The 12,975-nt window shown below is 44.8% G+C and overlaps 1 protein-coding gene across 2 annotated transcripts in view; it reads right to left on the minus strand.

The window, feature by feature from the left end:
* Positions 1–12,975, minus strand: part of RAPGEF4 (Rap guanine nucleotide exchange factor 4) — a 318,960-nt gene that overhangs the window by 245,372 nt on the left and 60,613 nt on the right. For both annotated transcript variants that reach the window (XM_029224814.1, XM_029224810.1), the window contains one exon: positions 365–511. Coding sequence is in view for 1 of the 2 variants with exons in the window: in XM_029224810.1 (XP_029080643.1) it covers positions 365–438 (74 nt within the window). In the remaining variant the exon portion in view is untranslated. The remainder of the gene's footprint in view (positions 1–364; positions 512–12,975) is intronic.

The raw sequence follows: 12,975 nt of genomic DNA on the forward strand, positions 1-12,975 counted from the left end.
AAAGAAAATGTCAAAGTATTTTGTTCCCTGGTTAAGAACACATCTGTGGAATAGGAGGGGGGAAATACATAAAAACACTCTATACATAAAACGCTCTATGGTCATTCAAGAAATAATTATAATGTATGTCAAACCACAGAAAATTGAGCAAGCACTACATAAAAAAAAAAAAAAAAAGGAAAGACATCTTGTGTCAAAATGGCTTTTTCATTCACTCATTTCAAAAACAAGTTTTGAAAATTAAATTCCATCCACCGGCTCAGAACAGAGCACATTAAGGCTTGACCCTAATGCCATTATCCATGTGGCAGCTCTCTTTCTTTTCTGCAACCACGTTAACTGACAAAGCAGCCTTGGGGCTCACCTCCCATAGTGCCTTGAAGTCCTTCTGCTCGATGCGGAGAAGTTCACTGCTTTCCCTCGTAACAACTGTCGCATGGCGGGGAGTGTTGTCCAGAATGGACTCTCCAAAGGCCGTCCCGATCCCCAGAGTGCAGATGATCACTGCATCCTGAGAATCCAAAAAACTGGTCGTTAGAAAAGCAGACATTTTGCCAGTGGATGAGTTGTCTTTTCTTTGAAGTATACAGTTGACCCTCGAACCGCGGGGGGAGTTAGGGGTGCCAACCCCCAGCCCTGCACACACACCGTAGAAAAGCTGAGTATATCGTGGTTCCTACCCATCAGCAGATTCAACCAGCCACAGATCACGTCGTACCGTAGTATTTACTATAGAAAAAACTCCGCCATGAGTGAACCCGCACAGTCCAAACCCGTCCTGTTCAAGGGTCAACTAATTTCTATACAATGTAACAGTCAATTCACTTGCACAGTTCAACAAGTTTTGACAAATATGTACACCGTGTAATCACCACCCAAGGCAAGACAACATTTCCATCACCCCTGAAAGTTCCCTCATGCCCCTTTCCAGTCAGGACCCTGCTTTCAGAGGCAACTGACGCTCTGATTTCTATCACCGTAAAGGAATTTTGCCAGTTTTAGGACTTCATGTAAAAGGAATCAGACAATATGCCCTCTTTGGTGTCTGGCTTCTTTTGCTTAACATCACGTCTGTAAGATTCATCCATGTTGTTGCGTGAATCAGTAGTTTTTTCCTTTCACTGACGAATAGTTTTCCATTGCAAGGGTATGCCCCAATGTGCTTATCCATTCTCCTATTCGTGGACATTCGGGTTGTTTCTGGTTTGGGGATATTATGAATAAGGCTGCTAGCAATCTTGTGCACGTCTTTCTGTGGACGTGGTTATCTTTTTCTATGACTACTCGCTCTTAGAAAACGGGGGAAATCGTTTGAAGATGAACTCAGCTTTTTTAGTGAGAGAGTACAGTTAACGATATTTAAATAAGAAACCGGAACGGGGATACTGTTACGTCAGCCTGTCTTAAAGAGATGAGGAAACTGAGGGTCAGAATGGTGGATTCACGAGGCCCGAGTTCACACAGATAGTAAGTAACACAGCCAGGTTCCAATTGTGACTGACTACAGATTCCCAGCTTCTTGTATCACGCTGCCCCCCTCAGCCACGATAGAGTAAAAGCAGCACCCAGTGAAGTGCTGTGTGGCCAGCTGATAAAATGTCCTGAATCAATGATTTAAAAGTGTAAGGTGTACTAAAAAAGTAATTTCCTTTCTGCATGCAACATGGGCGAATATACTTGGATTTAATTCTAACTAGTTTCAAGTAATTCAGTCACTCAAGATCACCTGGACGTTAATTTTGCAAAAGGTACTATCAACTAAGGGAGATACACAAGGGTAATCCTGAGTTAGAAAGTACAGTTTTCCTTTCATGCACCTAATACACGATAATAGGCAAATGTTATTAAGATCAGGTTAGTGACTTTGTAATCGCATTACTAAGACAAATGCCCATAAGAACCCAGTTCCCTGAACCATAGCAAGTTGCTTCTGCACAGATGTTACCATTTAAAATTGTGTTCAGGAAAATAAAATCAATAATATCTCAGAAGAGAATGAAAGATCAGGGGGAAACATAAAAATGGCCTGTTAATAAATTTTCCAGAAAGGCAGCTGTTAACAAACTCAGTCAGAAAAATACTCCCAGGGCTGAAATATCAATACCCAGCATGTCAGATACTTCTGAGTAATTTTCAGGTTCTAGTAAAAGCACAAGATGGATTATGATAAATCACAGACTTTCACAAATTCTTTAGACTACGGGTTCGCTTAAAGATCCACTAGCCTACTTCATTTTTTTTTTTTTTTAATCATCTGGACCCTTCAGAAAGAATCCTCTTAGCCTAATTTATACTTTCCAGTGTAAATTTCTATTTTAAAACCTGACAGGGATGAACCATACGTATTACTACTGCCACTATCCATGTAGCTCAATTATCTACGATTAGCTACAAAGTATAATGCACAAGAACTATGCAGATCTGTTTTTCGTGAGCTTGCTGTAGACTTTTACGGAATAAGTTGTCTTCTCCATCTCTCATCTCCTATCCCCGACACCTGTCACCATGTGTCACCAAAAGGTATACAAAGACACAGCCTGTGAAAGTCAGTCGCATGAGCCCATCTTCTTGCTAGTGAGCAGCTCTTGTAAGGATGACAAAAGACTGAAATTATTCTTGGATTTCCCCTAGAGAGTTTAACATGACACCTGCCTGCTCACACGTAACAACACGTAGTCATGCTAGTGCTGCCAAGTGCCCTCCTCAGTGTAGCTCCGTGCGTCAGGACCTCTGTGCAGAGGGGCACCAGCCCCCGTCATTCCATCCAGCACCTGGGCTCACTCCCAGTATCCTGCGCTCTCCCACCAGAGCTGAGTGTGGGATCCGACCTGTCTTCTTCTCCTCCTTCAGACCCCATCCTCTCAAATGTAAGGACAGGGAATCACAAATACAAGATATGGTTTTGAAAGTAGGACTGTAAAACCTCACCTGAAAGAAGCATTACTTGCAACTTCAAACTTGACTTTCAGCAGACTCGGTATTTTTAGGACAAATTTACTTAGAAATCTGAATGGATTGGGGAAGTGTGGATTGGGCAACTGGGATAATTGGGCACAGGGAAGAAGAAAGTCCTAAGTAGAACATCTTCACCCTGAAGATGAATCACTCCCTTTATAGTCCCTAGGGGCGAGGCCTTGTTTGCATTTGAATTCCAGGCGGGGACTTGCAATGTGCAGTAGAAGATAATTACCAAATAAAGACATTGACATTCAAATGTTCTCTCAGGTGGCAGAACCAATATGGTTGCTCAGTATGTATCAATAAGTTGAAAGGCAGGATAAATGTGAGCCCCAGGAATGTGAGTCAGGGTAGCCGACGCACTCTTATTTTAGTGCACACTCCCAGTTCACCAGATCCCTGCGGGTCAGAGTTCCAAGCCTGAAACCCTGTGGAGATGCTTAAATGCATGCCTTTGCCTGCAGCTGCAAGCGCCCATCTCTGAAGGGAACACCACTATTCCTTTGAACTCACACGTCCTCTAGAGATCTGCTCATGCCTCGATACTTACTAGACAGGGACTATTCAGACATTTATTTTCTGCTCAATTGCAGACTAATGTTCAGAAAGGTTACCTGAAAGGAAATATTTACAGTGAGGAAGACTGAAGAAAGCAATCGGCAAGGACTGTGAAACATCAACAGTGAAGGAATGGCCCATTTTACATTAACATGGCAATTTATTTGGGGGGACTTTCAGATATGAAATGACGATCTAAAAATCTGAGTGTCTTCAAGTATGAAGCTGGGTTTAGCAGATGCTGCTGGAGCCCTGCCAGATTCCCCCACCCCTTTCTCCCACCCTCGAAGGCAACTGTAGGTTTCTGGACAGTTCCCACATATATGCTCGGCTTCCCCTTTCATCTGCATTGCTCCACTTGAGGGCAGCGTGCTGGGCAATTAATGCCTGTAAGGTGTATCTTCCAAAGAGGCATGAGAGGAGCAAGATAAATACGCCGGCTTCCTACCCTACCCAGTTTCTTAGAGGGTCCCCCGGAAGGAGTGAGCCCAGGTGCCCGTAGCTGAACTCCTTACCTACACATTTTTATAGGCATTCCTCATTCCTCCTGTCAACTTCCCACTCCCTTACGACACCTCCTGGGGTTTCCTCCATAAAAACCACTTGCAGCCAAATCCTTGTCTCCAGGTTAGCTTCTGGGGAAACAGGAGACTGGGTTAGCTAAATGTGGCCCTGAGTCCCAAGTTACGCTGAGACCTCTGGGGAGGTATTGGGCCTAACCAGTGTTCCCAGAGAGATCCTACAATAGCAACAGAGACCAGCTTATCACTGACTGCTTTGCATCAGACACATTCTAAGTGCAATATCCCTTGGGTGACACCTGGGAAGACTTCATTGTGTTAGTAGAGCATCCTGGGTCTCCAAGGCCAATTCTACTACATAACTAGCAGAAAGAATTACCTATGACACATTACTGATACGATACCTGGTTTCTTCCCGCAATCGGATCCAGCTCTCTCTCATCTGTGAGTCCACTTGATCAGTCCTCCTACCTTCTAAGAACTTAATTACCCAGTCACCCTTAATAGCACTCATCCTGTGCATTAGTATTCACGTGGATCTCCACATGTGTGAGTGGAGCACTATATACCATGCACTGGGCCAGGCGTCTTGACTATGATGTCTCATTAATTCTTCACAACAGTTAAAGGAGGTAATGTATTTAAGTGCTTTGCACCATGCCTGACTCAAGAGAAATGCTTAATAAAGATATTCTTACTGGTGGTACTATTAAAGCAATCCTGCAACACTGGGATTATTGTTATTTTATAGGTTGAGGAAAATCAGGCTCAAAGATATTCAGTAATTTGTGAAGTGTGGCTAACAGGTAGAAGAGTTGAGGCTAGAAACTAGTCAATCTAATTACTTCTCATATACTTCCTAACTTATTATATGAAATTTAAGAACCTCTAAGGTTCAGTAGGAAAACTGATTAATTATTAATTTAATCCATACAGGTTCTTTTCTCAATCAGCCAATTCACAGACTGAATACCTAATAATTCCAAATCACCAGGAAAATACCACACATTTGGCACTGCTCCCCCACCAACCCTCTAATCCCAACATTGGGGCCCACTTGACCCTCACCTAGAGGATCAAATCCATTCCAGGCTGGGGCTCTGACCCCCTTACTCAGGAGAAATGCAAGCAACCAAAGCCAGAAACTAAGAATCGCATCTGCATTTTTGCTTTGCCCGCTCTGATCCTGTGCCCTGTTCTACTCACGGAGCTCCTACATCAGTTGGAGAAACTGGGTTTCTATCTTTCTGCGTCTCTGTCCCGATAACCTGCCGGTACCCTAATTCTTCTCAAAGTGGTAGACTGCCTCTTTGTGACAGCACTCCCCAGGCCCTGGCTCCTCTCTGGTACCCTTCTAATACCGGGCCTCGTTGTCAGCCTGGCCACCCATCCCCATCACGGAGCCTGCTTCCTGCCCCCCTGCCCATCACCAGGCCCCACCCATCATGTTAGACCTGCCTCAGCCCTTCACCTGCTCACCTGGGGGCTGTGCTGCTTCCACCTCCTGCGTCCTCCCCCACCTCCTGCCCAGGAGCACCTGCACATGCCCTCTAGAAGGTGCCCACCTCCACCGTGGGCAGCCCCCAGCTTACAGGTTCTCCTCCTGCCCAGGTGGGCACCAACTGAAGTCAGGAGCAATATCTTGGTATGGTAAGTGTTTCAGCAGAATAGGTGGGGTCTGGTTACTTCTGCTCCTAAAAGTTGGTGTTAGGTAAGTTAACAAAGGTGTCAACAATCTGGCCCTGCTGGACGGCAGGGAGCGTCAGGCAAAGCACACACACCTGGAGGCACCAGAGTCGCCACACTCCACACCGAGCGGGAAGTGCCCTGGAGGCAGCATAGGGAGAAGAGGATGCGCCTTGCAGACCTAGATTGAAAGCTCATTTCTGCCAATTACTAATCCTGGGCTTTGGGTAGAATGCTCCCAGGAGCCTCAGTATCCTCACTTACGAAATGGGCACAATCTTTCTCGTTCGGTTAGTAGCAGAATTCAGTATACGTGATAGATAGTCCAATACGGTTCCTGGCACACAGGTGCTCCATCAAAAATGGAAAATATTATTTCTGACTTAACCTATACATGTATATAAATATGGTTATCTACATGTCTAAAAAGTAAAGTGTATTTTTCTACTATTTAAGTAACAGAGAATCTCTTATTCATTTTGCGTTCATCTCCAATTAATGATGGCTTTTTCAACACTTAAATTCCAAGTTTCTCTGTCCCCCAGTCCGGATGTCAAGTGATTTGAATGATCTGCAAAACACTTCAGCTCTCTGGGGGAGCGTGTATTCAAAGGAACCCTTCTGAAGAGTCCTGCTGTAAATCAAAGAATCCTTCTGCACTGCAACTAATCACCCCTTAATTTATCTGCTTTGAATGTCTGGATTACAGTATACTGGGTTTCCTTAAAGTAGGCATTCTCATAGGAGGCATTTTATTTGTTAGTTTCGTTATGAACATTACTACAGTATGGACACGGGAATGGTGTTAAGAAAGTCCACGGTTATGTGTCACTGATATCCAAGCTAATAAACATGGACCTTGCACATGAGGTCTATGAGCAGCAGCTGAAATCTAATTTACACAAGTTAGACATTCTGATGAAATTTAAAACAATACATTAGAAGAATTCTGTGTTAAGTACATCAATTTTCTGACTGCCCTGTAACTTTGAGGAGTATCCTATTTATTTATTTATTTATTTATTTATTTTTTGCAGTACGCGGGCCTCTCACTGCTGTGGCCTCTCCCGTTGTGGAGCACAGGCTCCGGACGCGCAGGCTCAGCGGCCATGGCTCACGGGCCCAGCCGCTCCGCGGCATGTGGGATCTTCCCGGACCGGGGCACGAAACTGTGTCCCCTGCATCGGCAGGCGGACTCTCAACCACTGCGCCACCAGGGAAGCCCAGAGGGGTATCTTATTTTTAATCATGCATATTTAACTCACTTCCTTATTAGTAGCTCAAGAAGTTAATTGTCTCACCGCATATTTATTGTTTTGGATACATGTTGGGTTAACATCAAGGAACAAACTGGTCCTTTAAGTGTGTACACCCTGAAACAAATTTTTACAGAGCAAGTATTTTTACAATTTGTATTTTAGGCCTATAGGCAACACTTGCCATTAAGTCTGGTAGTGCCTGGGTTTATTTCATAAGCTGGAATTTAGTCCTGGAATTTACAAAGTGCTCCAAGTCCTTTTAGAAAATAGAAGTTTAATGGAACCTAATCTCTGAATTTGTCAAGACATTAGGGCGTATGTGCAGCCTTAAGGATTTACTACCAAGCAGGAAGGCAAAATACTAAGACAAATGTGTTTTTCTTCCTAACAAACAGCAAAGACAAGCTCTATTACTTTGAGAGCACTTCCCTGGAATCGGTGTTAGACAGAGCACAACAAGATCAGGCAAGCTGGCTGCTGGAAGGTTCAGTGAGAATGGACTCGCATTAGCATCTGATAACTAAATCCGGGAGGCCAGCCCCGTTTCAGCAGAGAGCCAGTCTGTACTACACTGTGGCCCTGTCTTGCCTCCGCCCAAACCCAGAATTACATGCAACAAAACTAAATACAGTATTCGGATGCCCCAGGCAGGATGCTAAACAAACTCTGATCAGATCCTAACAAAGAGTGTGACCTAAGCATAGACAAGTAGTAAGAGATTACAAACAACCACTCTAGACTTGGCACCTTTCAGGTTTTATTGGCTTGATAAATGGGTTCAGAAAATGTTTCCAAATGACAGCAAGGTCTGAAAATAATGGGGTGAAATGAGAATGAACCAAAGAATCAGACAGACAAAAACAAAGACGGGGAAAGATAAAGCAACATGACAGAGAAACATGCCTATCCTCCAAATTTTACAAACAAATATGCAACGCTTAAAAACATCTTTGTTGTATAGACAGAGGGTTTTCAAAAAAAAAGCACATTTTACTTTGGGGAGAGAACCAGTAAGAGACCATTTTCCAAAAATTTGGCTAAAAATCGCCAGACAACTTTATAGAGACTGATGAAAAGATGAATAAAGTGATGACCAAGGCCAAGCTCAGCCCCATTCTCTGATCCCATGAAATGGCTGAACAGCATTGTTAAACTTGCCGTTTCGAATACCAAGTGCATTCCCTGCTTTTTCTATTCTAGCACTGCCCTCTTGTGGTGAAATGACAACATTGCAACCAACAGCATTCCACTTCAGGCAGCCAACTTTTCTTTCCAAGTAGTAATAAAAAAGCACGGAAGCCCCGCTCCTTGCCAAGCTTCGTACTAAATGCTTTATATACATTAACTAATGTAAGGCAGGAACTAGTATCTCTAACTTACACGTGCTCTAACTTGCTCACAGTCACTCAGCAATTAAGTGGCTCTGAGGATTTCGAAAGAGGTCTGATTGCATTGTGCACTGCATTAAGTAAATAGTAACACTTTAAATAAGCGTCTGTTATAGAAATATAAAAGTTTTAATGAATTAATAAAGCATCCCATTCCCTATTTTGCAGTATGAACTTCTATTTGCTCTGCAACCATCAGAAATTCTTCTTTCATATGACTGGGGAACTGTTATACTTTTTTGGTGTAAAGATTAGTTTAAAACTTTATTTTTAGGATTTAAATAGTTACCATGCCAAAGAGGCTCCTCACTTATAAAATCTGCAGAGAAAAGAAGGACCCTGTCTCGCTGGCCCCTCCCCTCCCCCCCCACACACAGCTGGGTATTGTCTGAGATAGTGCGGTTTTTTAAACTATTTATTGTTTTTAAGCTTCATATTTGTTTTATAACTTGTTCCAATGCTCACTCCTAACCTGAAATCCACTTAAACATGAAAGAGTCCACCCATAGTATTGCTATTATTCATTCCAGTGGGAATGTAAAATCCCTGGCTTTTAGCCCGTTAAGTTAAATAGGCACCGGAGACAGGCAGCTTCCTGAGCACTCGAGTTCAGCTGTGGGCATCTGAAAGCCTGCGCGTCCTGCTTCGGCTTAGGTAAGAAACCGAGGGTGGGGACAGGTCTCGCTGGGAACTGGAGGATATATCCCCAGCAGAATCTGTGCTACACGAGCACGTGAGCCAGGCTGGGACACTCGGGGATAGTGAGGCGGTCCGTGGGCAGGGCCCCTTGCTGGGCATTCTCAGTTTCAGGGAGTAAGACAACGCACGGCCAGGCAGGAAAACGGCTGGGCAGCTGGGAGAGGGGCCTCTGACAGCCGCACAAGGACACAGGGGCAGGAGCACTTCCCAAGTAGGTTTTGTTTTACGGAGTAGTGGGATCAATATAAATTACAGGAAGACATTTCCAAGGACAGTCTCTAATAAAAGTTCCCCGTAATAACAGGAATGGAATAATCCATGTACTGCCCAGAGTTTTTAGCACACCCATGGTTTCAAGGCTGTAACGCAAGAAACGAAAGCACCGTGGCACCAGCTCCTCGGGGAAGGTCTCGGGCAGGTATGGCCCACGTCCCTCTCCTCATCCGGAGGCTTTTGTCTCTCCCCTACCCCGGTCCGCGCTCGAGGCCTTGGACTGGGGAGACTCAGGTGAAGAGAAGGCGGGGAAGCAGAGCGCAGGCCTAACTGCGTGAGAGGCAGAGAAGCTGGTCCCAGCCAGCGCGCGGCAGGCTCCTGTACCCCAGGGTGCCGGTCCCGAGCCGGGAGCGGACACAGGGAGGGGCAGCATCAGTGCGCCAGGCCGTGCCTCCCCGGCTGGCACACGTTGTGCTTCTAAACTGGCTGGTTGGGCTGACCCCAAACAAGACCAGGAGGCGAGCCATCTGGCTGCCCGCAGCCCCATGGCTTTTCCCCTCCGCCCTCCCCTGCCAGGAAAGGGCCTGAAGATTATATTACTACTTACCGGCGTGTTTCTGTTTTCCTCCTTCTCCCAAATGCGGAATCAAGGGCTTTCTTTGTTATAACGTTGGGCATCGGCGTGACCCCAGGGGATGAAGAAGGCGCCACACACCCCCGTGGCCACCATGCGTGCGTACCGGCAGCGCCCGGGAGCAAGCGCCCTTTGTACCCGTAGCCTCCTCCCCAGGCAGATGGTCCCACGTGTGGTTAACCTCAGCGTGGCTCGGCCAGAGCACTGGATTGGGTAAGGCAGTCAGGTGACTTCCAGCTCTATGGGCTACCACTGTGTCCTCCTGAGTGGGCAACTCATTCACCTGTGACCTAAGCAAGATGCAACACAGCTGGGTCGACCTAACAGAGCGGCTCAAACAAAAGAGTGCAAGTGAAATGCTTTACACATGACGAGATTTAATACTACTCTGCTCGTAGTGTATGGCCAGTGAGAAATAAGGGCGGCCCTCCACGGGAGCTCCAAAGAATTCAAGAAGAACCTGCCAAACCAATCATACAGAGAGCAAGAAGTGAGTTTTCTTACTCTGGTGAGCAGAAAAGTATAGAGGAATGATGGGAAGGGAGAAAAAGTAATATATTGAAACAGGCAGGAAAGTAACATGAACTTATGAGGCAAATAAAATACTTCTGCTCTGTGTATTCTTGAAGTTATAGTTATATCTTCCTATCACACATAAGAAATAGGGTGATTTTTTTTCAGAAGAAATTCCCCCCCAAATCAATAGTACCTAATAAATGCCATAAAAATACTGTACCAGAATCTGTGAAGGGTTTTCTTCCTCATGTGTTTCTTATTTCAATCAGTGGCATCACCACCCACCTCATCATCCAAGTCAGGCTCCTCCTTTTCTCTCAACCCCCTACACATCCCATCAACACCTCTCCCACCCTCTAACCTAGAAACCCTTTGAAGGGATGGGCCACGCTCATTTCACTGTGCGCGTCCAGGCCTGAAAGGTGGTGCAGGAGGGCCCACATGCCAGGGGCAGCCCAGCAGAGGGTGAGAAGCGGGCCTTCCCCAGCAGCACGCCTCAGGGGGGGCTTGGAGGTGAGGCGTGGAGCTCTGAGTTCTGAACTGGAATCGGAAATGAGGAGGGTAGGCTGCAGGAGCTGCAGGGGAAAAGCTGCTTCTCTGCACACTCGTCATTGCTGAACTGCTCAGCCCTCACTTTATCCCTTCCCCTTCCCACCCTCCGGATGGCACCTGTACAACCCTGAGGGTCAAGAACGTGAGCCCTAGAATCACAAAGAACTGGCTCTGACACCTAATGGCTGTGTAACCTGTAAGATGAGACTAATAATAGCACTGAATGGGGAAGGCGATGTAGGGAGTAGCCAGTGAAATAAAACTTGTAAAGTGCTTTGCACAAAGATGCCTCTAGTGGGCGCCCTGTTACCATTAGCCATTCCTGCCCTTATCTCACCATTCCGGCTCAGCTAAAACCCTACTGAGGAGCCGCAACTCAGAGATGAGGTTGGCAGTTCATCACCACCATCTCCTCTGACTTCTGACTCTCAGATGAGAAGAGAGGCATGCAGGGCAAGGTGAGACTTGAGGAAAGGAAATGGAGGGGCAGGCTAGCAAGAAACTGCCCTAACCACTTTTGAAGATTTGACTCTTTGCTGTTACCTCATTTCTTTCCTTAATTCTCTCTTAGTCTCTTTTAACTTTTCTCCTTTTTCTTTTACTGCCCCCTGCCCACCTTTTTTCGTGTGTGAACAGCAGGAAGAACATGAAATTTGGAGTGTGTCAGATGTGAATTCAATTCTTTTTTTTTTCTTGCCTGCATTTCATAAAACTAAAATGAGTTTATTTTGCTAAGTCAAGCAGTAAAAAGAAGGAAATACTTCTCTTTTATAGCCATGTACCTCTAAAGCCACTGTCCAGGAATTTTCCAGCACTGACATTTTTGGTCCGCAGAGACCAAAAATATGCAGATAAAGTTAGTCCCAGCAAAGATTCCACAATGTAACCAAACTTTCTTTACATACACAGGGGGAAAACAAACCCACAGATTTAATACAAATTTTAAAAAATGTGGCCTCATAAAACTGTCATTCAGAGATCAGTAAGGACTCTGCTTTATCTACTTAGTGGCAGACATTAACAACTCCTCCGGGCAGACAACGGTCAACGTAGTAATTAGCCAGAAAACTGTGACGACTTGCAGTGGGTTCTTTTTCCTACAAAAATATTAATACTGCTGCATGAGGTTTCATATGATGCATGGCGACTTACTAAGTGAAAGAAATTGGAAAACAAAAACTTGAAATCAGGAAGTAAACAAAATTAGAGAGTTGCTCACATTCCAATAGGTATTTGTTAAACATCTAGGAGGTATCCAAAATTTTTCTATAAGCCACAGAAATTTATCTTCCTTTACCAAACACAGAATTATTGTAAAACCCAGTAAGCTTCATTTTGAAATGTCGAGTGAATTCAATTCTTAATTTAGCCACGTACATATGTGTGGCCCCAGGAAAGTTATACCTAAGGTCTCTGAGCCTTGTTTTCAAGCCCCTGTAAAATAGGACATGAATAACTAAAGATAAAGACAGTTAATATCCACGGAACCCCTAACACAGTGTGACACGTGAAGGCACTTAGCAATGCTGTTGCTGGTCTCTAGGAATTCCAGGTCTTTTCTTGCTTCTCCTCCCATGGCCCATTGCCCAATCTCATTTTGCTCCCCATGATAGGGGTATAGGATGGTTAATTTTGTGTGTCAACTTGGCTAAACTATGGTAATCAGTTGTTCAGTCAAACAGTCTATATTTTGCTATAAAAGTATTTTTTTAGATGTGATTAACATTTGCAATCAGTAGACTTTAAGTAAAGCAGATTACCTGCCATGATGTGGGTGGGCCTCATCTAATCAGTTGAAGGCCTTGAGAGCACATAGGTCTCCCTTGAGGTTTCCCAAAGAAGAAATTCTGCTTCCACAATGCAACATAGAAATTCTTCCTGAGTTTCCAGCTTTTAGACTCAAGACTGCAGCATCAGCTTTCACCTGAAACTCCAGCCTGCCAGTTGCCCTGAAGATTTCAAACTTGGCAGTCCCCACAATCACATAAACC

The sequence above is a fragment of the Monodon monoceros genome, unplaced genomic scaffold, assembly GCF_005190385.1.
Source record: "Monodon monoceros isolate NGI ecotype Baffin Bay Population unplaced genomic scaffold, NGI_Narwhal_1 Super_Scaffold_16, whole genome shotgun sequence".
Taxonomy (NCBI): Eukaryota; Metazoa; Chordata; class Mammalia; order Artiodactyla; family Monodontidae; genus Monodon; species Monodon monoceros.